The sequence below is a fragment of the Amblyomma maculatum genome, chromosome 4 (genome assembly GCF_055883805.1).
Source record: "Amblyomma maculatum isolate TAMU_Amacu chromosome 4, ASM5588380v1, whole genome shotgun sequence".
NCBI lineage: Eukaryota > Metazoa > Arthropoda > Arachnida > Ixodida > Ixodidae > Amblyomma > Amblyomma maculatum.
The window spans coordinates 72,523,364-72,551,334 of record NC_139347.1 but is presented as its reverse complement, the minus strand read 5'-3'; the positions used below and the strand labels follow the sequence as shown (position 1 = coordinate 72,551,334).

At 44.7% G+C, this 27,971-nt stretch overlaps 2 protein-coding genes across 2 annotated transcripts in view; one reads left to right on the top strand and one right to left on the bottom strand.

The window, feature by feature from the left end:
- The window catches only part of LOC146191384 (cholinesterase-like), an 86,027-nt gene that overhangs the window by 44,054 nt on the left and 14,002 nt on the right, over positions 1 to 27,971 (top strand). The window contains exons 2-4 of the mRNA XM_084599930.1: positions 17,823 to 18,105; positions 21,224 to 21,438; positions 24,313 to 24,621. Coding sequence (XP_084456056.1) covers positions 17,823 to 18,105; positions 21,224 to 21,438; positions 24,313 to 24,621 — 807 coding nt within the window. The remainder of the gene's footprint in view (positions 1 to 17,822; positions 18,106 to 21,223; positions 21,439 to 24,312; positions 24,622 to 27,971) is intronic.
- On the bottom strand, positions 11 to 9,878 carry LOC146191385 (uncharacterized). The gene is made up of 6 exons (XM_084599926.1): positions 9,773 to 9,878; positions 8,421 to 8,485; positions 5,939 to 6,144; positions 5,405 to 5,525; positions 2,452 to 2,527; positions 11 to 108 (listed from the first exon to the last, which is right to left on the bottom strand). The coding sequence occupies exons 1-6, from the start codon at positions 9,876 to 9,878 to the stop codon at positions 11 to 13; spliced, it is 672 nt and encodes a 223-aa protein (XP_084456052.1).

The following is a 27,971-nucleotide window of genomic DNA, read 5'->3' as shown; positions in this document are numbered from 1 at the left end:
GTCGTTTCTGCTACGTACACTCCTTGAGCGACGACAGTTGAGCTGGCGTTGGAAGTCCGCAGTCGGATAATACGCGATCAGCGTGGAACTTGATATTTTTTCGGTAATCTGGAAAAAGAAGTGTTGCGCCGAAGAACTGAAGAGTTGCTGAGGAGCACACTCCTAAAAGGCGTCATCGCGGGTTGGCGTGCTTCATAATTATAAGAGTATAGATACACGGCGCAAAATGAGCAGGATTAAACACAGAAATACACACGGATTTTGCCCTGTTCATTTCGCGCAATGTATGTACTCCTATCACCTACCAACTAGGCCAACAGTCTATTCTTCTGAATCTCATAATTATCCGGCGTCTTCGCAATTTGATTGTATATTTAAAAAAAAAGTCATCGCAGTTCAATTACCAATTCAAGTCCTGGACCAAGCGGCAAGAATCATTATGAATATCATGAGCATATCCGCACGTGTTGTCTGTTACAGCATGGTAATTCTCGGGCGAAGGGTTATACCTTCCTTGTGCCGACGTCGAGGTAAATGATACAGAAAATGTTATTTTTGTGCGAGTTAGGCTAGGCTGGATAAAGTCAAGTTGTTGAAAGCAGCGTTGCTTGAAGTTATGCAAGCCACTGCACGAGCAGTCGAACAGTCAAACTTTGGTGGTATACGATACTGCAGGGAAAATAAAACAGCCAGACTAACAATATTTCTTGACGCTAAACACACGACAGGATTGGTCATCGAACGGGCTCTTAAAAATGGCAGTAACCATGTCATACAGCGCAGAAATATTGATTGGCGCGAAAACGATTTTGGCTTTGTATGCTTAAGCAGTTGCGTCTAATAGTTCCACGGACAAGATGATGAAGATGAGGACACGGTGGGAAAGGACAACGAAGTGTGTGTGTGTGTGTGTGTGTGTGTGTGTGTGTGTGTGTGTGTGTGTGTGTGTGTGTGTGTGTGTGTGTGTGTGTGTGTGTGTGTGTGTGTGTGTGTGTGTGTGTGTGTGTGTGTGTGTGTGTGTGTGTGTGTGTGTGTGTGTGTGTGTGTGTGTGTGTGTGTGTGTGTGTGTGTGTGTGTGTGTGTGTGTGTGTGTGTGTGTGTGTGTGTGTGTGTGTGTGTGTGTGTGTGTGTGTGTGTGTGTGTGTGTGTATGTGTTTTGAAGTGCTGCCTGTTACGTTGTGACATCAAGAATATGAAAAGGATGAATATCATAAACATAACCACATAACCTTACCCAGCACCTCCACCAAGCTGTAACGTTCTTGACATCGTCTCAACTTAACGTACTGTTACAATGACGGAAGTTCGGTGCACAGGAACCAGGCAGCACCTCAACACACACACGTTCCCCATCCAGTCTCTTCCCACTGTTTCTTCTTCATCATCTTGTCCGAAGCAATATATAATGAAACAGGTTTAGAGATTTATAGGTTTGGCCTTCGCGCCGTCGCATATTCCAAGAAATAGTATTCCGACGCATTAATTCCGCAAACGAACATCACCATGCTGATCCACAGCCAAAATCGCCAGCAATCGCCGGTAAAAGCGCGTAGGCCATCGAATCAAAGCGGAGATATCGACACCTTGACGGTCGTTGTGGCAAATATTTGGCATCTGAATGGGAGCCCTGATGCACAGAAGTTATTTGATTCATCAATATTCTAACATATTTTCACTGTTCGAGCCTCGCGCGCTCATTTTCCACCGCGATCGGCTAATTTCCCATGAATCAAACAAACAAACCAAGAGATGATTTGCGTTCATATGACGAGGATCGTTTCCTCTTATTATTTTCTTCCGTTACATGCCATTCGCTTTTTCTTTGTCGACCGTGTTGACAGCATTAAATCCGATGACCTCGACGAACCAATCCACTCATCTGCACGTTCTTGTACGCGATAGTGACTGATCCTATTCCTCAAACTGTTCGGCCTTTTAAATGATGGCGTGTCCAAGACGGATGTAGGCGACAGCATCCCTTATATACATTTACAAGTGAAATTGCCATTCTTTTGCAGAGGAAGCGAATGTAGATGGTGTGAAAAACAATGAAAATACGTTGGCAGATTGGCGTAGAAGATACCCGTTCCCTGTAAACGATTCTCATGCAAATATTTTGTGCGAGGCGCGTTATCTTTGCTTTTGTTCCGCGGCCTGCGGCGCCTTACCTGAGATCGTGATTGCAGGATGGTGCCGAGAAAAACGCGTCCTTATCATCAGCGTGGCTTCGCTGCTCAGACGATCGCTATATCGAACCAGGCGTTACTGGTAAGCGTCACCCATGCAGCTGAATGCATGCTTTTCAAAAAGACAGCCGTGCTGACGACTGTACGCAAGAGAAGTTTCATAAATTTCGGCCTTTATCTTTGTCCTCTTTTTTTTCTCTCCTTCCTGCCTTCCTGTCGAATGTTTTCATAAAAACTCAAATTGACAGTGAAACAGAAGCCTTACCTTGGTTCCCAGTCTTGATGAGAGAGAACATATCTGACCTCTGTGTTCTGAGTTCGTTGAGCGTTTTCCGCAGCTCCTGTTGAAGCGTCGGTCCGGGGGCATGAGTAAAAATAAATTACCAGCAACTGACATCAGCGTTTCGTACTTCACTCAAGAACGCAGTATGCACATCATTCTTTTTCAGAAATAATTTAGGTGCAATATAGATTTCTTATTTACTGTATAAAGGGAGCTACGACGTGACATAAACGCCAGTGCTCAAAAAGCGCGATTGATTATTTGACTATATAGCAATATATTTTTTCCAGCAGCATGACATGAATATCGAATAGCACAAATGAGCGAGTTCCGTGCGTTCGTGTGAAGCCACCTTTAAAGGAGGTAATTGGTTATTATTTATCTATATACGTATAAAACATTGCTAGTAATTAGTGGTAGAACCGCACGTGTAATACATTGGGATTCAGGGAATATCCACTCTAAATTTTTATTTTAAAAGCCGTGGAAAGTACGTAAATTTAGTGCTAGTTATCTATCCATATGGCCATTGTTTACGTGATAGAGTAAAAATGAAAAACAAATAGTTATATTAGCAATAAATAACCAATATTTCAGTTTTTTATCAGCGGGAATCCCAGAACCGGTAACGTGGGCCGCTACATCGAAGGTGAGAAAGATGTCTAAGAGTGTTCCTTGAATTGTATTTTTTCAATTTGTAAATTCATAATATGGTGTCTCTGCACGCAGCGTAGTCACGAATTGAAGGCAAACATCTCCTACCTCATAAAATATCATATTTACACAAGTGTATTGCGCAATAACTATTCTAGCTACTCTTCGCAATCAAGTACAACATATTCTAACTAATTCTTGTTCACGTTTGATGTATCAAACCACAAGGATGATACAATGATACAAATTTTTTTTAGACGGTTTCGAATTTATCAATATAACCTTCTGCACCAAAGGCCAAAAAAAAAATGTGAAAAGTGCTATAGTCAGTCTTAGTCAATTATTCGTCTGTTACATAAACAGTACCCGCCTTGCAGCATAATCCGCACCCCCCCCCCCCCCCCCCACACACACACACACGGGTGCGCGCGCGCACACATACACACACGCACACGCACACAAATACTTTTGCTGCTGCTCTTGAAAAAAAAAAAAACCTATATCGAAAAATTAACAAAAAGCAGAATCTATTATAGTTTTCAGATAAACATATCAGTCGATATTTAAAAGGACAGACCACTGACCGAAATATGTATTTGGATTTTGGTGGAAATGAATAGATCTTACCTCGTATGATATAGAACGAGTGCTACAATATCCAAGAAACGAGGCTTTATAATTTTAAATTTGCATTTAAAGTTGCGTGACGCTGTTATTATCATTGTAGTAATCCACGTGAACACATCTGAAGAAAACACCACTAGTTTTCTTAAGTGCAGAGTGTTTTCGTTTGTTTGAAGAGCGTTCACGTTGTTTTATTCTGTTTTGCACCATCTCCGTTGGACCCGTTAGCAAAAACCGGTCACCTTTTGCATCCTCTATGATGCGCTTTTAGCATTTGCGCTTTTAGTGTTTTCATCATTTTTCATTCTTTTTTTTTTTGGGGGGGGGGGGGGGGGATGAAGACCGTGGCCCACTAAACCTTCTGTCGATGATGCGTACGTTCCTGTGTCAACACCCTTTCGTGTAAGAAGCAAACTTGACTCTACTGCGTACTAAACAATATCTAATTACTATAAAATTATATTAATTTTTGGTACATCACATTTACGGAAGCGTAATTGTCATCGCGGTCGCTACTTACGATTTCTAGCATCGGAACAGGTAAAAAACGGGCGCATGCACTAATGAAGAATTCGGTAAATTTCTTATACAGCGTTTCCTGCAAAATAATTTCGGAATCGAGCACTTGAGACAGGTGGTTTCACACTGCGTCGAAAAAAATTGGACGTTTAGAGTGCAATTCTCTGTCCCTTTAAAAGTAATTATTACCAATTTGAAAAAATTCTCAAGAAATGTGACGAAAATAAGGCAGGTGTATTGGCGCAAATGCGAAGGTGTTTTTGTGGGGCAGTATACTTGATTGTTGCCTAGAAGAGGAGAGAATGACAGTGGTGAAATATAAGGCAAAAACTATAAAAATTCAGACGTCACAGCTACCTGCCCTGACTGCTTTTTATGAGCAGACTTTATCAGTCATCCTGCTAAAAGCAAAAAAAAAAAATCTAGAAAGCTATTTCAAGGTTTATAACGAGCAACAAATAACCTTGTTACGAGGAGACATTGTGTAGATTTTAAGGACCTCATCTCCGTGTTCATCAGCAATGAATGCACATCGAGGACTGAACCTTAAAATTTACATCACCCGCGCTAACTTTATTGCAGAAGTAGAATGAACATATAAAGCTTAAGATGCCCGCGCATATACGTTGCCAGAAGTACCAGAGACGGTTGTAGCTTAACTGGTTTTAGATATAACGCAAGTGATACCGTCAAAACAACCGAAACTGACGATACAAAGATCAATGCGACTAAACGGACTCGCTTGTTGCATACTGTGAAGTATACGAACTTCAGGGACGTGCGATGAGGACTTCAGACGTCACCTATATGCGAACTCATGGTGACTTAGCAGCTACGAGTATGTTGGCGCGTTCCTGTCGCCCCCTCCCCCCTCCCCTTCACAGCTCGGCATATTATATGAATACTGCACCAATGATGAGCGTTATTCAGGTATGAGTATGCGGTGATTGGGAGAAAACACTACGCATGTGTGCCCACTGTTTAATAAGTCGCTGGTTGATAAACTATACAGGCCAAATATTTCGCCGCAATTCGTGAACTGACCGTAAGATTATTATCTTCGCCGTTATTGCGATTATCACTGCGGCAAAATGCGTGGCATTGAGAAAGCGAGGATGAGGAGTTATCGGCGGCTCACCTGGACTGTGCCGACGACGTAGCGTTGAACCTCGTTGACGCCCGGCTGCACGATCTTCTCGCTCTTCTCGACGGCGACGGCGAAGTGGTTGGTGCTGCCCCAGAGGCAGAAAATGGCGATGCTGCGTAGGGGATAGACAGCTTTCGCCATTTGTGTCGATTATGCGTAGAATAGAGCCACCACGAAGAGTGGCATGTATAGTGGCACGAAAATGATGGAGACTTAACCTTTCTTATACCCGGTTATGACGAGCGGAAGAACCCACCAAGGTTGTTCATTTGTTACGACGCTTGGCTAGTGAACCTGGGTTCAAACCCGACTGGTTCGATTCCGCTCCGATGGGGTTTAGGCAACGGCCTAGACAAAAAGATCCTTGGTACTAGATTTTTGGGCAGTGTTGGTGAGCGCAAAGACGGTTTCGCGCTAAAAAGGGTTTAATGAGTATTTTAAACATTCAACGCACGATGACTACCTGGGAGGATCTCCTTTCTATTGGATCAGTCAGAAAGGGCTAAAAAAAAGGGAAAAGCTCACGCGTTCAGTGCCAGGAAGAGGACCATAAAGACGCTGTAGAATTGGAGTATGTGCATGTACTGCGTGGTGATGTTCTGCACTTTGCGTCCTCCGAAGGCTCCCACCATGCGCGCGAGCACGAAGAAGAAGCCACCCACGAAGGACCCGATCATGAGCATCACTTGGATAGCACCAACCAGAGCCAGGATCGGCTGGTGCGCGAACAGCTGCGTGGAGGTGGTGAAACACGGTTACTACGAGAACTGGCAGCATACCTAAGACAGCACTCTGCAAGATGATGTGAAGCCGCTCATTTCCAGTGGCACAGGACAGACGGTGCAATGTGACGTTCATTACCGATACAAAAAAAAAAAGCATTATATGACTGTTTGTAGCTATGTTAGTTTTGTTTCGGTAGCAGAAAGACGCGTCTATTGGCCTGAAACTCGGATTTAAAATATTGTCCGCTGCTGTTTGAAGGATGTAGCCTATAGCCTCACGGATCCGGGTGCTAAAAGAGTGCGTGAATGATTTTGCCCGTTATAAAATCTTCCTCGCATGTCGTATGCGTTCGCAATTTATGCTTATATGATTCATAATTTTGCGAATTATGAGCTAGCGCTTTGTGATTTGTGAATTTCCCGTTGCTACATTGCATCTTTTTACAAAGCGTGCTCTCGGGAATGACATGGCGTGAGTGTCACGTGGACAACTGGGAGGATCCTGCGCTCTACGGCTCTGAGTCACGTGGTTGGCACGGTTATGTGATGAGCTAACATCATTCCCGGTCATCCACTCCGGCAAAGCTGTTTAAGACTGCTTTCTACTTGTATGGAATACCAGCGCCACTTCATGAGGCCTGTCCAAAATTACGTGCTCGCAGTGGTGAAGTGCTTTGCCGTGACGAGGCGGTCACATTGCAAAACTTCCCGCTCAACTTTCTATGCTTTGTTCTATGTGGCGATCTAGGCTTGAGGTTAACGTGATGCCATGCGCACGCTTCACTGCGGTAAAGCGCCTCACTCATTCATATATCATGACAAGCCGCTAGTTTCATTGTTCAGCAAGAATAGGTGTTCTTAAACCCCACCTTCCACTCACACAGACGCCGCCTAACACTCGGCGCTAGAGGCGATCTGATGGCACCACGATACGCATCTAGTTAGTATTACTGCCACGCATGGCGCGGCCGCAAGAAGCAGTATCAGTACCGGCGGAGCCTTTTCTGTCGCTCGTTTTGCTGGCGACATTACGGAGGTGGTTGTGCCAAGCGCCCCCGTAAAATTGGCAGCAAAACTAGCGATGCATATACCATATTCACGTGTTTTGAACGACTCACTTTAACCTGGAGGATCGTTCATTTATAGCCCTGCGCTACGAATTCCGTCTTCAGAAGGCCTAAACAAGCAAGTCTAGCTTACCTTCTTGCAGCTGCGACTGCATTTATGTAAAAAAGGACTTCTTCCTAGTGAGAGCGTAATTATGCTCCTGTCGTAACCAAATGCACAAAATATTCAAGACAGCAGATCAAGGTAACAATCTATAGTTACCGTTGAAGAGAATGCGCCAGTCAGTCCTGCAATCTGCCATACCACTGCCAGCTGAGCTACCGATCCCACAACACGGCATTATTGTCGGTGGCATGAAGTCATTAACAGGCTCTTTATTTGAACAGACGAGGCAACCTACCTCCTGCGGTCCCGTCTCATCTTTGCTTAAAGAGATGGCGTGCGTGACTGCGTTAGGAAGTTGATTTCGACACTAAGAAACAAACACTCCCACCTGCTTAGAGTTATGCATTTGAAGAAATAAAAGAGGTATATTTCAACGCTGTAGTTTTTATTGCTTACAGAGGCCGTGAAAGTTTAGCGTGCGTGACACCGTCCCGTAACAACGCGAGCAGGATCGGCGGAAAGAATAGCCTCCATTCCCACATTAAAACACATGCTGCCACTCTTGCGGGCGATACCTCGCCGCAGCGTGCGTCCGCCGACGGAGCACTTTCACCGTGGCCTTGAAAACGACGGTCGGCATCTCTTGATTCCGGCGTATATGACAGGGCACGGATAATAAGGTGGTTATGTATGAATGAGGTAACGTTGCTAGTCACGGGGTGAGCACCGCGAAGAGGCCGGCCATCCCAAGTGACAGCTGATCATGTGATCAGTCATGTTATTTATTGTACCGGTAATGGCGAGTATAGCGGGAATGATCTATTGACAGATGCGCCGCTGCAGAACTGTCTTGACACTTCTGTAGTGCTAGCGAAAAGTGTTGGAGGTGCCACCACCGGTATCTCATCCTTTTAGCTTTTCGATTTTGTAAAACGTTTGTTTTTATTGAGCGAGTATAGCCAGTAATTTATAGGTAAGACTAACTTCACTTTTTCTAAAGTATTGCTTCGGTATCTTATAATGCGAGCAGACTTGAGGAACGGAGGAGATGCAGCGTTCACCAATTCAAGAGGGCCAAAAAGCGACATAAATAACATTTGGCAGCTTACTGCGGTTACGTAGGTAAGGAGTTCGTTGTCGGTATCTTTGGTCGTCATGATGGCTTCGATGAGACCTAAAAAAAAAGCAAAAACGTCGAGGTTGAAGTAGCGCATGCCTGAAGAGCGAAGCTTTGCGAGAGCCAAATGCATCGGCTGGGGCAACACGTGCAAAAAACATGTTCATTTTGTCTGGGCGACTTTTCGTGTGACAGTACAAATTCGAATGCTCCACAGAACTTTTAGTATGACAGCTACTCTATTCTTTTACAACAAGGATTTGCACGCATGGTCGAAAAAACTATACCGACGAATGCATTGCGTAGCTTCCGAACGTAGCTACGGAGAGGCACTTCCTGAATATTTTGAGAGCCATACTCTTCCATGCGTTGTACCAAGCAAGACGATTCTTCGCAACCGATAATTCCGATTTTTATGGAATCCATACATAATCTCTGAATAATTCGTCCTATTAAGTTACTCAGGCACCGCAACTAATTACACTACATTGCTGTCGAGAGAGACCATGCTGTCTTCAACTGATTTAAATCGAGAGATAATAATGGGAAGTGCTATCAGGTACATGAGTGTTTAGGATTACATAAGCGATATATCCAAAGGTGGTATCTGCACACTTATCCGCTGGATTGAGAACAAACTTATAAAAGTAAAAGTCAGTCACAGGTGCTCTAATGTAAGGTAGCGAAGTAAGGTGACCGCTGAAAATTATGACATCTATGTGCTTATACTGCTCATTTCGAATCCTGGAGGCCACCGATATATCATTATGTAGAACTGCAAGAAAGCTTGAAAACATTGAATGTCAGGTATATTTTAGCCGCAATAAACATACATTCCACAGGTCTTCTCAGAATTTTTGGTGCGCTTCGGATTTAAAAGAGGTAGAACTATTCAGCAAATGATGTTTCTTGTTGCACTTTAGCGCATCTATAAGAGAGTTTGAGCTTGATGTGATTTTAATGGAACATGGCATTTCTAAGAGAGTTAAAGAACCTCAAACCATGCAAGCATAGTGACAATAAAAAAATTTGATGAGAATAACCGAGGTATGATATTTTACACTGCAGTGCTGCCCTTACCTTAATCCGACAAGACTTATTTCTGTGTTGCTCTAGATTCTTAAACTGGGGAAATGAAAAGGCATTGCTAACATTCAGTTGCATGTCTAGGCCCTTGGATATATATCATCATCTCTCTGCAGCTTGGGGAAATTATCTTCTCTGTCCTCCACCTGCAGCCGCAACATATTTATTTCTGTTTGAAACCCATGCGCGCAGAAGTGTTAGTCAACCAGCGTTTGTTTCAACGCCAAAAATATCTACTCGCCCATTCCATCTACTCACTCGAGTCAGTGGGTGTCACGGAAAGCGCCGACACTGCGGCCCTGACCACACCGTAAAATGCTTTCAGGTACACTGCAGGCTGTTCATGCTCGCCAGTGTCTCCCATTGCAGCGAGGTCGTACAGTCTGGTGTCTCGATGCCTGCGCATGGAAGCAACATTTTCTGTATTTGCACATTGGCAAGCAGTAGTTAAAAAACATAGCTTCTTCTTTTTTCCTTCTTGCTCTATTCGGACATTTATCCGATATCAACCGACTATAACGCTATACTGATGAAGACACAGAAAAGTGACGGTGGGAGAACTGTCGCTGTAGAGCCTGTGGTATGATATTGGACCGAAACTTCATTGTTTTATTGATATAGTAGAAAGGCACATATTTTTGAAGTCCCAGTTATGTTAATGTAAACAAAATTGGGATTATAATATATGCACTATGGCAAAAACAGACCTCTCTCAAAAGCATCCATTCTTAAAGAAACCGTTTTTACAACGACGCAGCTATTATGTTCTTGCAGTGATTTTGATCCTGCATCGAAAATTACTTTTACAACAATTATATAACAACAATTTTTCCAGTGGTCTTATTATAGGGTACTATATGCTCCCGTTGCTGAAACCACGTGTGCGCGACGAACGCATTGTGAAGTGCAGCCGTCAACATGGGAACTCCTGCCTCGACGTTTATCGGCAGTTACGATGATGAGCCAGTAAACATAAGGTTCGGTAATGGGACAGGTCGCCGCTGCTTCGACATGGCTTACGGCCTCTTTTGTGCGTTTGTAGTTAATGTGAGTGCACCAGTTTTAATGCGACAGCAAAAAAAAAAAAAAAAGGAAACAGGCTTCGCCGTTGCACTTGTCGCTGCCGTGTGCGAAAAATCACGAGCTTATGTGTCAGGCAGGTGGCAGCTGGCAGATGGCGTAGCAGTTTGTGTGACGTCACAAGACCACAAGACATGGCCGCTTTATAAGAATCTTTAAGGAAGGTGAAATGGAAATCGAACCTGGGGCTCTTAGATCCCGAGTCAGATACGCTGCCAGCAAACGAAGCCACGTCCATGCGTCTTGGTTAAAGCGGGGCTTTGCATTTATGCCGAGAGGTCTGTTGACGTATCATGGTATAGATTATTGCATGCTAATGAGCACGTGAGTAGAAGCGCAAATTAAGAAATTAGCGATTCAGCTAATAGCAAAGCAAATGTACATGGTCAATCACACTTAGCGGGAACACAGCTCCGCGTGGCTGCGCACATTCGGGGCACCATTGCACGCGAACCGGTACCAAACTGATGCAAACTGGCACACTACACGAAGCATGGTACCTGTTCTCGCGCGCCACTGTGCATTGATTCCTTACAGGGTTAGATGCAATGGTACCCGGACTCGCGGAGCTGCGTTCTCGCTAAGTGTGATTGACACTGTACGTGACTGAGGATCCGCAAGGGGAGCAGCAAACGGAAGCCAACAACGCTCTCGCGGCGTCGAGCACTTGCAAATATTTTATGTGGTGTGGCTTGTAAAAAACGAACTGTAAGCGTTAATGGATGCGCAGCTCGTTTACTTTGATGATTCTTATTTGTTGGTTTTTCTGACATTACGAGCTCCATATAGGGAAACAATTATTACCGAGTGCATAATTCATCAAGCGTGCAAGTGCGTGTGCTAGCTCTGGTTAGCCTGCTATGCTTTTGTATGTATATATTTTTACAGATCTTGCTTGTTCCGGTGGAGGCCGCATGGCTGCGCCACTGTGACCTGTCAATCAAGGAAGGCAAGAAACGCCGTTATGCACACTTTTCTACTCGCCTAATTATACTACGCTTATAACAAGAACTTCTCTGAAGAGACAAGCACTCAATGGCATGCTCTCTCAAGTAACCAAGTGACGTGAAAGACCACTCGACATTCATATGTCTCAAAATTCATGTGCCTCAGAAGCGTTCCTTCGTTGCTTATTCGCAGGTAGCGAGCCCGGCTAGCGACTGAAGGGCCGTGTGTTCTCATTCCGAGGGAAACCTGTGGTACTTTTTGCGTAAAATTAAATCACTTCAGAAAGCTTAGATCGTTTGAGACACGTGCCGACTTTAATTTGTGTTGGAAGTCCCACTTCAAATGATTTCCATTCCAGGCGTAAATTCGTGACGGGACACAAAGCTGATGCCGCCTTTTCGCTGAACAGAGGCCTTAAAGCCGTCGCTTTAAAAATTGGGATATATAAATGAAAAAATTTGTCCTCGCACTCGATTCGAACCCTTGACGTCAATGCTATATAGGTCTCCATGGTAGGGCTATTACGCTCATGGTTGTTAAGTCGGCTACTCTGGTGCTGACCCTGACGTTCATATTGCTACGAACACAACGAAGCGGGCAGTGGCGCGGGGTGGAGCGCGTGCCAGGCCCGCTGGCCATTAAAGCATATTTCATTGTCATGTCATCACGTCGTTCTGTTTCTGTTGTGTCGCCGTGTTTCATCGCTTGCCAAATGCCATCACATAATAGTATGAAAGCCTAGAACGCTTTTTATTCAGGAGTATAAGGCATATCGATACATTACCCAGTAAATGCGATGTAGATCTGCCCCTGGTGCACTGCATGCCATCTTAGATGAATGAGGCCATCATCTGTCTCCATACAGCCCAGATGTCGTGCTATCGTAGTCGTGGCAATTTGTGAATATGAACTGGAGTCTACAAGTGCACGCGCTTCGCTTCCAGTATATGCGGTGCACCAGCGAATTCGTTAAAAGTGGTCAGCAGCGGCCCTCTTTTGAAGTCGTCACACAGAAGCTACGCAGTGCAGCATAGCTACAGTTAAGGGCGCCGCATCGGGTGAACATTATGCCAAAAAGTGGTGTGTTCTTACAGAGGACATTCCATGTTTTTATATGAATGCAATACATTTTGAGCAAATCGCAAAACAACGAAAGGCACAACTTAGGTGAAACTTATTGTGACCCTTTGTACTTTCACCTCCTCGATTAGTTATTAAAGGCACAAGGTTCAGGTAGTTCCCCCTTGCTTTTGTGACCAACTGCGTTTACCCGGAAAAGAAAAAAAAAAGGTGTAGAGTAAAATACTCAGTTGTGCTACTTTTCAACTAACGCAACTGCTTAAGCATTCTTAGTTTGCGATATGTTCGACGAAAATTCGAGAGAACAATGTTTATGTACATAGGTATACATTTGTATTTTTCACGCACTCTCGTTTCTCCACTACCACTCCTCTTCCGTTCGCCATGTACGCAGCATGCCACCTTTCTGCGATCTCTCCATGCCCTCCTCATCCTGTTCAAGTGGGTGGTTACCGTAGCAACCAAAGTGCTACGCCTACCTTATGCGACTGCTCGTATTACGGTGATAGCAACGCCCAAACCGAAAAAGGTGCTTAGCCAGAGGGAACAGAAAAAATAGGCACATATTTAGCTAAGCAAAGCGAAAGCGGCAGATTCCGCTCGACCTGCTTCTATCCGTCTCTGTGCGGTAGCCTCTTGGCTAGCAGCATAGTCACTTTACACCAATCGGCGAGGCGATGTGGAGAGACGTTACAAGAAGGTGGTATCGGTGGAGCTATTTCCGAGTGACAGCATGAATATCACGTGATTAGGCAGAGGCGAGCGCGCGACTCCAGCGACGGCAGCGGCGCGGCTTCGGTTGACGTCAAGGTTGTGACGTGGCTTCTTGTCGGTATAGGTCAACATTGCTCGGTCCGCGAAGAAGCAACTGAAGGGTGTAGTAAAGCTTTAAAAAACGTTGTTTTGACATGCCCTAAATGAATTCAGTATGCGATAGCTTGATAGCATGTTCCAGTAGCTGTGTGAATCAACTTAGAAAGGCGCAACTAAGGTAGGCCGCCCATCCGACCTTCTCAACCCTTGCCACAGTGGTGCGCTAATAGCGCATTCGTTCTGCAGCGTCCATGTCATGCAAGTTTAAGACACGCAATATGTTTTGCTTACCACACTCACCAATGATGTGGCCTGCTTGCTTCCAAGGCTCAAAGAGACGTCGGAACGTTGATGGACTGTGACAATAACGTGACGCTGCGCCTCTGCTTCTTATCCTCCTCTACTGCTGAATGTTCAAGCAAGGCTCGGGTTTACATTGTTCTGGGAAATTCAATTTCAAATGCCCGTATTCAGTGCATATTTTACTTTTTCCAAACACATTTTATGGCTGCATACTAACCAGTGCACCAAATATTACAAGTAGACAATTTTTGCACCAGTTGTTATTAATTACTGTATAGCGATATCTGTTTATTCCCGCGTTTTGCGTGTTTTTTTTTTCTGTACCAATGACTCAAGAATTTTACCCTCCCTTTCCAATTTATTTCCCGGTTAACAGACAACTTCCATTTGGACATCTTACGATTTGCCCTCCTATGGGAAGACAACCGCGGTGGCCGCTTTTCAATGGAGGCGAAAAGCAAGGCGCCCATGTACTGTGCGATGTCAGTGCACGTTAAAGAACCACAGGTGGTCGAAATTTCTGGACCCTCTACTATGATGTTTCTCATAGCCTGAGTTGCTTTAGGACGTTAAACCCCATAAACCAAACCAAACATTTTAATCCAGTCTACGAATAAAGTTCATAAGCGCGAGAATTTACCCATGGCTGCAGAAGAAAAAAAAGGAAACTTGTTTCATTGGCTTGCGCGTGTGAGTTATGTGCCATATGCATTAAAGAAGGAGAAGAAGAAGAAGAGCGCGGGCAAGAACGGGAAGAAGCGGAAGGGGGGCCAACAGCAATGGCGACCGTTGCTGGTGTTCCGACGTTCTCCGGCAGCAAGATGAATGACCAGCCGTCTAGGACTCAGTCGAGAACGCACTCGAAAAAAATTACTAAGCTTCTTACGTCGCCGTCCATCAGGGCAGGTACGACCACGTCAACGGAGAACGCTCGCGACAGGACGATGGACTCGAGCAAGTCCACCGTCGCAAAGAGTACACAGATGCCATCGGCCCAGGCACTCAGCTTCTGGAGCATGTACTCTTCTGTTGCAGCGCACATAAATTCCAAGTGAGTATACCCACGTGGTTTGTTTTGTAACAATACACTTTGGTGAAAGCAATCATGTGAAGATATACTTTTTGTCTGTGATGTGCTTTGGAAGGATCGCACATGACATCGGAGCACTGCTACTAGGGATGAAGTGAAAAATGCCTGTTTAACCATACTAAACATAGATAGGCGAAGCGAAAGCATAGGTTTGCTTGATTTTGCTTTGGTTAGGCTTAGGTTTAGACTTCGGCAGACAAGGTTTTGCAGCGATTTAATTGCCAACACTGTGGTGTTGAGGACGCCGTCAACAACAAGAGGGAACACGTGATGCTATATCTGCCTACAAAGGTTGCCCCGCCACGCGGACTCAGTGGTTAAAACGCTCGACTACGGAAGAACCCGGGTTCGAGCCCGACCGCCGGTGCCTGCCTGCTTATCGACGAGGGCGAAACGTAGAGGCGTCCATGTGCTGCGCGATGTCGGTGCACGTTAAAGATCCCCAGGTGGTCGAAATCAGGCTGCAGCCCCTCCATTAGGGCACGTCTTTCTCCCTTTCCGCTTTCATTCCCACCTTTCTCCCTTCTCCTTATGACACTGCTCAGGTGTCTATGGGGCGACAGATACTGTGCCTTCCCTTTCCTATAAACCAATTAAAGTTCAAGTGGTGGTACACCATAGAGGTACCATGGTTAAGCTATATAGCCACACTGTTACCTCTGGCTAGTCAAGCGGCCGGACAGGTTGACTTCGGCTGACGCATGAAGTATAACGAAGCTTTCGCTTCAAAAGCACCCACGTTCTCAGAGCCGTGTGCAGTCGGAGTTGCAAGTGGCGCTTTGTCACCATGCGGGGTCGTGCTTTGCCCAAAGGCATTGTCAAAAATTAATCTGATCCTTCTGACACTTATTGACGAAGCAATGTTATATTTGTTCGGGAATGGTTGATTCAAGCCGGGAGAGTTGAGTTATTCGCTTCTTGACTAACAGCAGCAGAAAAAGGCTGCAGCAGTTTTCTTCCATGAGCCGTTTCCTGTTTCAACAACCTCTCTAACGATTAGCCTCTCGGTGGAGTGACATTTCATTATTATCGGCCAAGAGTTGAATTATTTCACCACTGATAAGCTTGCGCTCACTCCGGCATTCAAAGATCTGAGAATACTTGAGTAGCAAAGCTCATAATCTCATCGCCATGTGGGAGGGGAAAGGATCACCGGATAATTACTACTGTGTAACGCGAGATTCGGCCTCAGTCGACTGTGGAGGTGGATACAATCTTGCTTTTTCGACATTATTTAGACAACTCTGGTGTAGCGTACTCAGAAGATTCGCTCGCTCAGATACACTTCTTACCCACCGTGCCGATACGTAATAAATACATCACGGACTTCCTTGCGGCCACCATATGCGCATTAGATTGAGGGGTGTCCGCGTAGACAGCATCATTGAGAACACTATGGCATCCTGCCGTTCACTTCGCACCGAAAACAGCATCTCCTCGCCCCTTTTCTGATGACAATAAACGTTGTACAATCAATAAAATATTGCTTGTCGTTTAGCATCGCTTAAACATAGTGTTAAGCGATATCTGAGCATGGTCGCACATGGAATTGATGCAAGGTGCCCGCTTTGTTCTTCTTCGGTCATTGTTGTTGCTGTCTGTGTTGACGCAGAAGCGGCGGCGGCCATCTGTGCTGCTAGTCACCTACGCCTAGCAGTATCGTCGCGGCGGCGTTTCGCAAGACGCTTCTCACTTTGCTCCGGCGTTTGGATCCGCCGCTCTTTTGGTTTTAGCCCCTTCTTTTCTCCTCCGCTAACTTCCAGCTCGCGACGCAATGTCCGCCAGACCGTGAGATGCAGCCAAGTGACGGTCGTAACGGGCACGGCTGCTCAGTTGCTCTTCCTCCAAGTCCATGGCGCGGCTCCGGCCGAAGCCGCGCGCCTCTGTACACACTCGAGATTGACATTAGCGATCATGTGTCACGCCACGCAGTTGCACACGCGTTAAGCGCTTCCCACGTCAGTTGACATTTGACCTTGACTTTGACTTGACCTTTGGTGAGAAAATAGCAATGCCGATAAAGGCCTTTATTTGAGTTTTCTTTCACAATATTATTTTTTATTTTACTTAGAAAAGCAGAAGTTATTTTAATCAGCTCAATTTTCATAGATGAACGCGGGAAACATTCTTGCGATACACCCTTCACGCAGTGTCACCTGCAGCCAATAATAGACGGCACTGCTGTGTCATGCGTTTATAGGGCACCGCATCTGTCACAACTAAATATGTCATGGATAAAGGGTACATCAGCGTGGTGAAAATGATTTGCGTGTGGGAACTCTTAAAGCGACAGCTTCAAGGCTACTCTTTAGCGAGAACCCCGTCGCAATCATCGACGTTCTGACGAGAGAATCCTTGTTTATCGAAAGGGTCGGGATGTGTTATGAAAGTTAACTTGAATAAAGTCAGATGAAATAGAAATTTATGGTCGCAGCATGACTCCGTTGTCATTATTACGTATGTAACAATGTGAAGTAAAATAATTGCTCTTAAATGGAAATTTGGCTAATTTGAAACGAATCAAACCTGTGACTCTTAGGTCGTGGGATACCCTACCACTCCGCTATCGGGGCCCGTTCACTTGTATTTGTTTTTTATTATTATGCTTTAGTATGCTCTACAGTAGATAAAAAAAAAACAAAAAAAAATGAATATGAAACAGGGCCCAGATATGCGAGTCGATATGTAAAGAGGACCGCAGAGCGCTGAAGGCGGAACATGAGTGAGTCCCCAATTTCGCATTTTTCGTTTGAGTGCCATTAAAATTATTATGTTGTCACGTGGTACGTCACTATATTCGTGCCATTGAGCGTAACATGTGGCGCAGTGACGGCATGCATGGGTTCACCACATGCTAACCGATGATCTCACTGTGGCGTTGAAGGCAATATCGACGCCGGCGCCAGAGATCCTGGTAACGGGCTGCTGACAGCTCTTGCTTTACTGTAAAGCGCCCGTAACGCGGTCTCAGAGCGCGCGCCCTTCGCTCCGCAGGCGTTACCTCACCGTCGCCGACCTGGCGTGCGCCGTGGCGACTATTCTGACCATCGCAGTGCTCATCCTGAGCCTCAAACTGTTCGTCGACATGCTCGAGAGAGACAGCGTGCACGGCGTCGTCGTCACCGGTCGTTTCGGCAGCGTCGTGGGACGCATCCACAAAGTGCTGGGCCACACGAACGTTTACGCCTTCCTGGCTGTGCCGTACGCCCAGGAGCCGGTCGCAGACCTGCGCTTCCGACCAACTCGCGCAAAATATGACGGAACTGTCAAAGCCCAGGTGCGTTTTCTCATTGTGATTTGTGACAGTAAACGGTGAATTGGTTTACATTAAAGGAAAGTTAAATATTTCGAAAGATTCGCCTGTCTGGTTGGGTTAAACATTAAGTGAAATTTTGAAAATTATTCAATCATGGTTTCTTTTTTATATAAAAAAGGGATAGTAGGAGAATGTTCAAGTTTCACTTAGTAATGGAAAATCGCAGTAGATGTCACACTTCACAGTGGACACCTAAATCGAAAGTATAAGTGAAAAATGAAAGAGGTTCATAATAGAGGCCTTGGAAATAATTTCGACCACCTGTGGATATTTAATGTGCACTGACATCGCGCAGCACACGAACGCCTTTGTGTTCCACCTCCACAGAAACATGGCCGCCGCGGTAAGGTTGGAACCCGGGTACTCCGATTCAGTAGCTGAGTGTCTTAACCACTAATTGTTTGTGGCGCTTAGATTTAGGGGCAAGAGTGCACAACTGAGCTGGAAGTAGTCCCTCATCACTGAGGTAGCAGGTTCGTAACTAATCTAAGGTGACCGAATTTCAGTGGAACCCAATTATAAAGCAGCTCACAGACGTAGTACTCGCTGTTTCTAAAAAGAATGGTTTTGCGTATTCTTCAGAATTGTGCTCGTACTCCGGTAAGCCTAAAGTGCGATTCAGAGCCTTGGCAGGCTACATAAATCCTTGCTTGTAAGCGAGCATGCCAGTGGTCGGCTGCTCCTGCTCCTTTGAAAAGATACAGCTGGCAGTCGTTATGAATAAGGTTACTGCTCGTAACGGTCCAGCTTTGCGCAGCGGTCATGTGGTCAAAAAAATGCTGGAGACTGGTGTGAAGCGCATTTGGAGCGCTGGAGCTCGAGGGGCGCATGCTTTACTTTCTTGACTTTGTAACTTTGTAAATAGGGTAAATAAAACCAACCATTTTTCTTTCATGTCATGAAAAAATTTATATATATATATATATATATATATATATATATATATATATATATATATATATATATATATATATATATATATATATATATATATATATACACACACAGACAGCAATGCACTTTCCGATTGTATGTATGTATGTATGTATGTATGTATGTATGTATGTATGTATGTATGTATGTATGTATGTATGTATGTATGTATGTATGTATGTATTTATGTATGTATGTATGTATGTATGTATGTATGTATGTATGTATGTATGTATGTATGTATGTATGTATGTATGTATGTATGTATGTATGTATGTATGTATGTATGTAGGTATGTATGTATGAGCGTGCGTGCGTGTGTGTGGGGGGGGGGGGGCCCGTTAGACAGCATCCAAAACCGGAGTACATTGCTTTCTGTATGCGTGTGTTTTTTAGCTCATTTGACCTATCCGGAGATGTGGGCCAAATGAATTGAAATGCGCTATTTTTTGCAAGCACGTATTTCGTTCGGTTTGTTCGAACCGGAACTGTACACCAAATGAATCAAAATGAGCTAGTTTGTTGATTAACAACTATCAAGTCACGCAATCACGAAGAGGCGCGTTATTACTCAATTCAGTGCTCATTTGCATCCATCTAGCCAATAGTCATGTAATACTTGGTATAGGATGGGTATTTATAGCCATTTTTGTGGCTGGATCCTGCTTCATACCACAGACAACCCAACTCTGTTCCACTCCACCGGGGTGGCGCAGTGGTTACGGCGCTCGACTACTGCGCTCAAGGACGCGGGATCGAATCCTCGGCGGGAATCTGGCCTCGGCGGCCGCTTTTTGGTGGAGGCGAAAAGCAAGGCGCCCGTGTTCTATGCGATGTCAGTGCACGTTAAAGAATCCCAGGTGGTCTAAATTTCCGGAGTCCTCCACTGCGACGTCTCTCATAGCCTGAGTCGCTTTGGGACGTTAAACCCCACAAACCAAACCAAACCAACTCTGTTCCGGTGATAACGACGGCGCTGCACTTTATGCAGGGTGAAACTTCTCTCTAATGAGTTTATAAGGAAATAATATGACGAAGGGGAAGCTTTAAAGGCGAAGACCTTACTGCCCTCGTGAAGGGTGTGAACAGTAAGTGTGAGCAGGAAGTGAAAAAAAGTATCACGTGATCGATTATTTTTTTATTGTGACGCCTACGTTTTTGATACAGCGATCAGAGTGATGGCATACCATTTCGCTTTCCCTTTAGTACACTTATTTGCTCGTACAGTTGGAAGCCACTTACCGACATGAATTCGAAATAATGGCGTATGCATCTTGTATTGTATGCCCTTATTTGAAAGTGTAGGTGTCCACCGAGGAGTGAGAGATATTGCGCATTTCCTGTCCTAAAAAAACAATTTTCAACTTACCTTCACCCTGCCGCAGTGGTGCAGTGGTAAAACGGCCGACTACTGTGCCGGAGTACCCGGTTTCGATCCCGACCGCCGGCGGCTGCGTTTTGATGCAGGTGAAACGCAGTGGCGTCAATGTGCTGTGCGGTGCCAATGTACGTTAAAGATCCTCAGGTGGATGAAATTGCTCCAGAACCCTCTACTACGGCACCCCTTTCTTTCGTTCCGCTTTCACTCCCACCTTCCTACCTTCCCTTACGGCGCGGCTCAGGTATCCGCAGAACAAGTGCGACAAATAGGCACTTTTCCTTTCTTATGAACCAGTTATTATGATTAACTTTGTGCCAGCCACTGAATCCTAAACAGGCCGAACTGTGCCAAACCATGCCAAACAGCACTTTCGCAATCCTTGATAAGTTTAAGGGGAGTTAAACCCCGTCTAATGTTTTCCTTGGTAATTGCATTTCAAGCCGGTATCTAATGTCTTGATTGTGCGAAGGAAAATGTTTCTATAATACGGTATAACGAACCGCAAAGAAGCTCATCGCCATTTTGCTCTAATTCTTTTCATGCTTTGCTATTCTGTGATTTTCATGTAGTGTAATGTTGCGCTTTCTTTACGGAGGTTGCACATGGGCTATGAGGGACGCCGTAAGAAAACGGCTTAAGATTTAACGTGCAGTAACGTCGACCCAGGGGAGTGATGGTTTCACTCACAATTCTCCTCGAAGCGGGAAGGTCATAGCCACGGCTGCAAGTCCTGGCGGCATTACAAGAATCGATCTCTGTCCACAGAAATCGCTGATCAACGGAATGGAGGTCAAACCACCGTGCGTGCAGAGCGTGACAGACGTGTTCACCACCGTGTCCGAAGACTGCCTGCACCTGAGCATCTGGACCACCTCGCCCCAGTGCCGCTCCCCGGAGTGCGCCAACAGACCCGTGCTCGTATTCCTGCACGGCGGAGCATTCCAAGAGGGCGGAAACAGCCATCCTCTGCACGATGGAAAGTACGTGCTGAGGCAACATCAGTTATATAATCTATACAGCGAAATTTCGCTTGAACAAACTTTTCCAATAAACCGACTTTACCAAAATCCTCGCCGAAACCCCAATGTGTCTAATGCGAATGAGTTTCAGTCGAACGAATTTCAGCACAACTGACGTAACTCAAAAAACATTTGGAGAAGCACTGGAGTGTGTTTCCAGGTCGCGTTATACGATTTCAGCAACTTGTAGCATTTTTTGTCCGCCAGACAACATAAACTGCGGTCGCTGCCGAAATGTTATATTTGTATAAACATACGATTTTCATTTTTAACAATGACGCTAAAGTTGTGGCCAATTAATCTTGTCATACATTTCTTAACATCTCTTTACAAGGCATGCGCTTATTCTCAATTGATGCCAATATTAAACGCCAAGCACACATTTCAGTAAATGTTTCGAGTGGGAATCGCAAGAATATGGCGTCTTCAGTATTTTGAAATAAATTTTATTAAAAACTTTAATAATTCATGTTTCCTTCAAGTCGTCCATGCACTCCTTTCAGCTGAGAGAATGGTATGATGAAGTTTCCTCGCCACGCTGAATATTGAAAATAGACATTTTACATTTTTCTTTCCCATCTCATCTCCTCAAAACATAACTGATATATATCTGTGCAATATACGCAAGCAGACAAAGAAGCAAGCATTTTATATTGAAGTACGTATACCTTCTCTTCGTGCACGATGGCAAACTTTTACTGTGTAACTCATTAGCATAAATGAAGAACCGCATACAATCAAGGGTAGCAATGAAAGAAAAGGTATGGTAGAATAGTTTTCTTCCATTGTTGTTTGCTGCATGTCAAACGCAACAGAAAAATCTGCACACCAAAAGAGAATTTTTCTATCTGAACACAGTTTAAGAAATCAGGAGGACGTCTAAGCTTCTCTTTAAGGGTTGTAGCTGTTGATTCCTCCAGTATATTTTTCATTTATTTCATTTTTATGAACGATCGTACAGAAGCATCTTTAACCGACATTTAATACCCTCTTTCTTCTTTCTTGTTACTCTGGGTCCCCCCACACAAGGAATCTTCTGACACCGTCAATGGGAATCACTGTGTCGCAAGCATGTTGCCAATGGTGCCGGAATGAGCAGTGCCAAGTCTGTGCTTAGTAGGTCACGTGACACTGTCTGCAGGCGACAACAGCTGGTCGCATTCAACAGATTCGTCTGAATAACGTTAGGGACTGAGAGGGACTGATATGCTTATTGGGTCGTCGTGCCTGCCACGAACGTACATCATTAAAGTGGAGGTAGCTGTCAAGCAAAGGCCTTTCCTCAAACTTGGTTGTCATGCGCGTTATGAAAATTAACTAGTGAGCGTTAGTATCTATATCTGAAAAAACGATTACAGGGGTGGAGTTAAGTCCGTTTGCGTGAAGAAATGCAAAGCATTGCCAGATATGTGCCTAGATTCGTTGTGTGTTGTGTTTCTAATTGTAAAATTGGATGAAGTCAAATCTGGTGGTCAAGGAACCAAATTTTATGGATGGGGAATCAAAAAGTGGAAGTGACCATGCAGTTGGTCATACTCAAATTAGGTCAGACACCAATATTCTTCTCTTTCGGAGGAAATCTAATTTCGGATGTCTAGGGGGCGAAATTTCGGGGTGTCCCATCCCAGTTTATAGATCACTATTGGATAGGTCAACTAGAATTGGGTTAGACATTAGATTTGCTCGAATTTTGACAAAATGAAATTTTTTTAGGGTTCAGGGGTTCAAATTTTGAGGGTTGCCCCAATCAAATTTGGCTGTGACCGTCGAGTTGATCATACGCTAATTGAATGGATATCAAATTTGATGGTCCAGCCCAATTCGGAGGTCACTACGAAATTGAGCATACTCGAAATAGGTTAGACATTAGTTTTGGTCCAATTCTGAATTTTGGGGATCCAGAGAGCCATATTTTGAGAGTGGCACACGTGCCGTGGTGAAAAAAAGCTCAGTCATAATAACCTCATGCAGATCTTCTCATACCAGACTCATACAAACATTACTGAATCTAATATATTTCTCATACATTGAATGATATTTGTATGATACGATATGAGAGTTGTACGAGTTTAGTATGAGAAACCAGGTATGAGTTCATTGATATCACATAGCCTATTCGTCATCCCCATTCAAATTTGGAGGTCGCAATTCAGTTGGTAATACTGTAATTAGATTGGATATCAAATTTGGTACCAATACATACCACGGATTTTAACAGTTCTTGCGGACGGTTTTATCGACGCGGTTTATCCACAAGCTGCGTCCAAGCCGTCTATGAGCCAAAAAAGTCTAGCGCCTTAGCAATTACCAGGCAGAGTTGGTAGCGTCGTCCGTTTGAAGCCTCGCAGCCTCGAGAAATTACCAGCATGCCTCCAGTAGCCGGTAATTGGCAGTAGACATAGCCGGCTGTGATCCGAATTGTGTGACTTCACGAGACCAAATGGCATGAGCGTATTTGAAGGAGCCGCCAACTCCGGTAGCTCCACTCATAGGGAAGGGTGAGGATGGAAATCGAACGTACCAGACCTGGCACCCTCCAATCCGAAGCCTTGAAGCCTCCAAATATTATGAATAAGCATTTGGCAGGTTCTAGTTGCTAGGTGACCTCATCTCTAAGGAAATTACCACGACGTATAGAAATGACTTACAAACGAGCATTGATATTGGTCATTTGTTTAGGTAGATATTTCACGCATTTGTATTTATGTAGCCTATTGTAGAAAGGAAACGCTCTCGTGTATATCCCGCACGAATGTGATAAATCATCTGTTAGTGTTTTTGTTTGTTTGTTTGCCTCCGTTAAGTTCTCGCTGTGGGAACGAACTTGCCTTCAAGGTACCTGGCTGCATATGGCGACGTCGTAGTAGTGCTTCCCAACTACCGCCTGGGCGCTCTCGGCTACATGAACGATGGCAGCGATGAGGCTCCCGGAAACGCGGGACTCCACGACCAGCTCCTCGCCCTCGAGTGGACGCGAGACCATATCGACAACTTCGGCGGCAACGCCTCCCACCTGGTCTTGGTGGGATACGGCGCAGGCGCAGCCGCTGCTGGGTACCTCCTAATCAGCAAGGTGGCAGGCATCTTCGAAGCAAAAGTGGTGCCCAAGCGAGCCATCCTGATCAGCGGAAGTCCCTTGACGAGGTATACGATGCTCCGCAAATATTCCATGAAGGGTTCACGCAAAAACGTACTGTGTTCTTAGAAAGTTCCCAGGCCACCTTCAGTGGGACCAGGACAGTTGCCGAGCTTCTCAGTGGTCTTCTTGGAGAATCTTGATGCGTCTGAAATGAGATGAACAACGCTTATCAACAGGTCTGCAGAGCATAGCAGCAACTGAATTACTTTAATAAAGTCAGAGTAATAAATTTATATTTCTTGTAATGTAATAATTTGTGATCTAGCAATTTTAGCGTGATAAATTGCTTTAATAATAGCCTAATAAACTTAATATTTTAATAAACCGCTTTAATAATCTGTTTCGTAGTGAAAGAAGCAAAACAGCCGCTGCTCACAGTGCCAGCAAAGCTTTGGTTCCCCATACATTCTGCTGCGTGCCCTGAAACAAGCCACGACAGTGATTGCGTATGACAGGCTCTGAGACCAACGGTAAGAATAACCACACGTGTGGTCGGCTCGCTGCCTGCGGGTACCGCTTAGTGCACGCTTTTTGAACATCCCCCAACCACCAAGTATTAAGGCTGTGCTGAGACTGCGAAAGGGCTGATAACAGACATGGGCGCTTAATCCTATTGTACTCGGCTCTGATGGTGCAGTGGGTAGGGCGCTCGACTCTTGTGCACAAGGATGCAGGATCGAATACCGGCCGCAGCTGCCTCCTTTCGATGGAGGCGGAAAGCAAGGCGCCCGTGTACTGTGCAATGACAGTGCACGTTAGAGAACCCCAGGTGGCCAGAATTTCAGGAGCCCTCCACTACGACATCTCTCATAGCCAAACCAAATCAATCAATACTACTGTCAGCAAAGCACCAAGGCACTTCCAAGGTACATATAATATGGTGAGGCAACCATAAAAGAGAATAAAATAATATGTCTCTGCCCGTGCCACTAGGTATAACAGGCTCAATCCAATCGAATATAAAAGCATTGGTCCCGAAGGACAAGCTTGGTCTGTGTTTGCACCCGTAGGCGAAAGAACCCGAAGGTTCCAAAAAAATGCAGGAATCTCTACGCAGCGACCCACAGCCGGAGAGCGGGCCCGGGGAGATCCCCCGTGATCTCCCCTGAGAAGTAGAGGGAAGGGATGGGAAAAGGGAAAGGGAAATGGGATATCGGGAAAGCGTTATGGGATTGTGGGAGGGATCGAGGCAGCTTCGGGATTTTCTCAAATGATCCTGATTCGATTCGAGCTCCAATTCCTTGGCCTCAGTTGAGGGCGAGCACTCGCTCTAGCCAATGCACGGCCAGTCAGCTTAGTGCGCTATAGTACCTGGTTATGTTCGTTGCCTCTCGTCGGTTGGCGCGGAGGGAACCAGCACAAATGTGCTTGGCGCAAACATTACCTGACCATCGAGGCAATCAAAAATTTTTCGGAAGCTTCAAACGAGAGATTCAGCATCGGACAGCAAGGGCATAGTTGTACACAACGCGTTACAACTGATTGAGCTAACTTTAACTCCTTTTCGCGTTCGAAATAACTGGTTTAAATACTCATTTTTTCCACGAACTATTTCCGATTGGAATAACCTCACTACCAATGAAGTTCTGCAGCCATCACTGACTTTGTTCTCGCAACATATCACCTAGTTTCTTTTTATTGCATTTGTTATTTCACTGCTGTGGTTTATGTGTTTGGTTTTATTTCTAATTGTGCAGAAGAGCTTCAACTTGCACTGTAATTATTGTTTATTTTTGCCTGTTTTGTTAACAACAATGCAAACACGGGGGACAGTTGGTTGATCATACTGGGGAATACTGCGCTACTTGACAGACAGAGACACACGAATGAAACTGCTTAGTTTGTATTCCCACCCTGCTAAAATCCCAACATTGGGATTGCAGTATCAATAAATAAATTACAATTTTTGTTATTTGGTTATTAAGTGATTACTTTTCTCAAGCGGTAAAATTCCAGGTAATTCAATTATTTTTTTTTTCTAATCAATTTCTGGTAATCAGGTACTACCGTTTTTTCTTACAAGTTGTGTTCAACGTGAAAGCCTCAAGCTGACAAAAAAAGGAGTGGGCTTAGTGTAAGTGTCTTCTTTATAACAAAGCGACGACGGACCTGCTGCGGGTTTATGCTCGGGCCACGACAGTGTCACCGCTTCCTCCGATGAGGCACTTCCTGTCCTGAGAAATAGTTCGCTGTTCGCTGTTTGTTCACTGTTTAGCAGCACCTCGTTCTGCCAGATGGAACCGTAACTTTTATTTCACTACACACTTGATGCCGCGCACGCAGTATAATCTTTACTAGAAGTACACCAAAAACAGACGGTGGTCTGACTCTTTCTGTCCCCAGGCTACAGGGCTGCCCACCTTTTTGAGGAACGCGAACTGTTGCTGCCATTCCTTGCGATTCTTTGACTTACGGCTAAATGAGTTGCCTGGGAAGCTCGAAGTCAGGGTGGGTTTCCTCTACTATTGGCAGACGAATTGAAACGTCCACGCTACGGTTCCATGCACCAGCGTGTATATAGTCCCACAAAAATCTCCTGAAACATTTTTTTTTTTCAGCATGCCTTTGGGCTTGCTCTCTACGTCTTACCAGAAATATAAGTAAGAACAGCGAAGCGTAGTGCTCCTTACAGGACTTAAACACTAACATCGAAGCATTACGCAGTTACGAGCTGGGAGGCAAGGTGTTCCCAAGGCATAATACTGTGCTTCCAGCGCGTGCACAGCAGTAGTTCTGTGCAGCTACTGGTTTTCTTTACAAAGGCAGTTCCTTGTCTCAAAGTCTATAGTAAAGTACTAAATAAGCTGCTCTAGTTCCTTGCAGCCCAAGTACTTTTGTGTCGTGAAAATAGAAGTTGGAATGAAAATACCATCAAAAAAAGTTAAATCAAATCGCAAGATGGTGCAAATTGCGGATATCATTTCAAATGATATACCCGGAGACCAAAATAAAACTCTACAAAAGTTTTCTTATACTCGTACGTAGGAAGACTTTGTTATCTGCAAGAAATACCATTAAAAAAAGAAGGAAGCTCACTGAAAAACTGCAATCTTCGAGTACTGAGTATTACTATGCTCATCTAAATCTGAAATCTAGTTGGTATGATTTGGTCGTTCGGACTCTCCTGAACTAACTATGCAGAACAAAATCATACTAGATGCTGAAAAATGTGCTCGTCAATGAATAGGAGCTATCAGACAAAGATGAAGAAAAATATAACGACAAACCCAGCGCAGCGCTGTGTTTGTCGCTATATGTTTTCTCATCTTCGTCATTTTTATTGCGCTGTAGATATGGAACATCTTCACCAACTCGCCCAACAACTAACCTTGTCTGACAAAGACTTAATAATTTT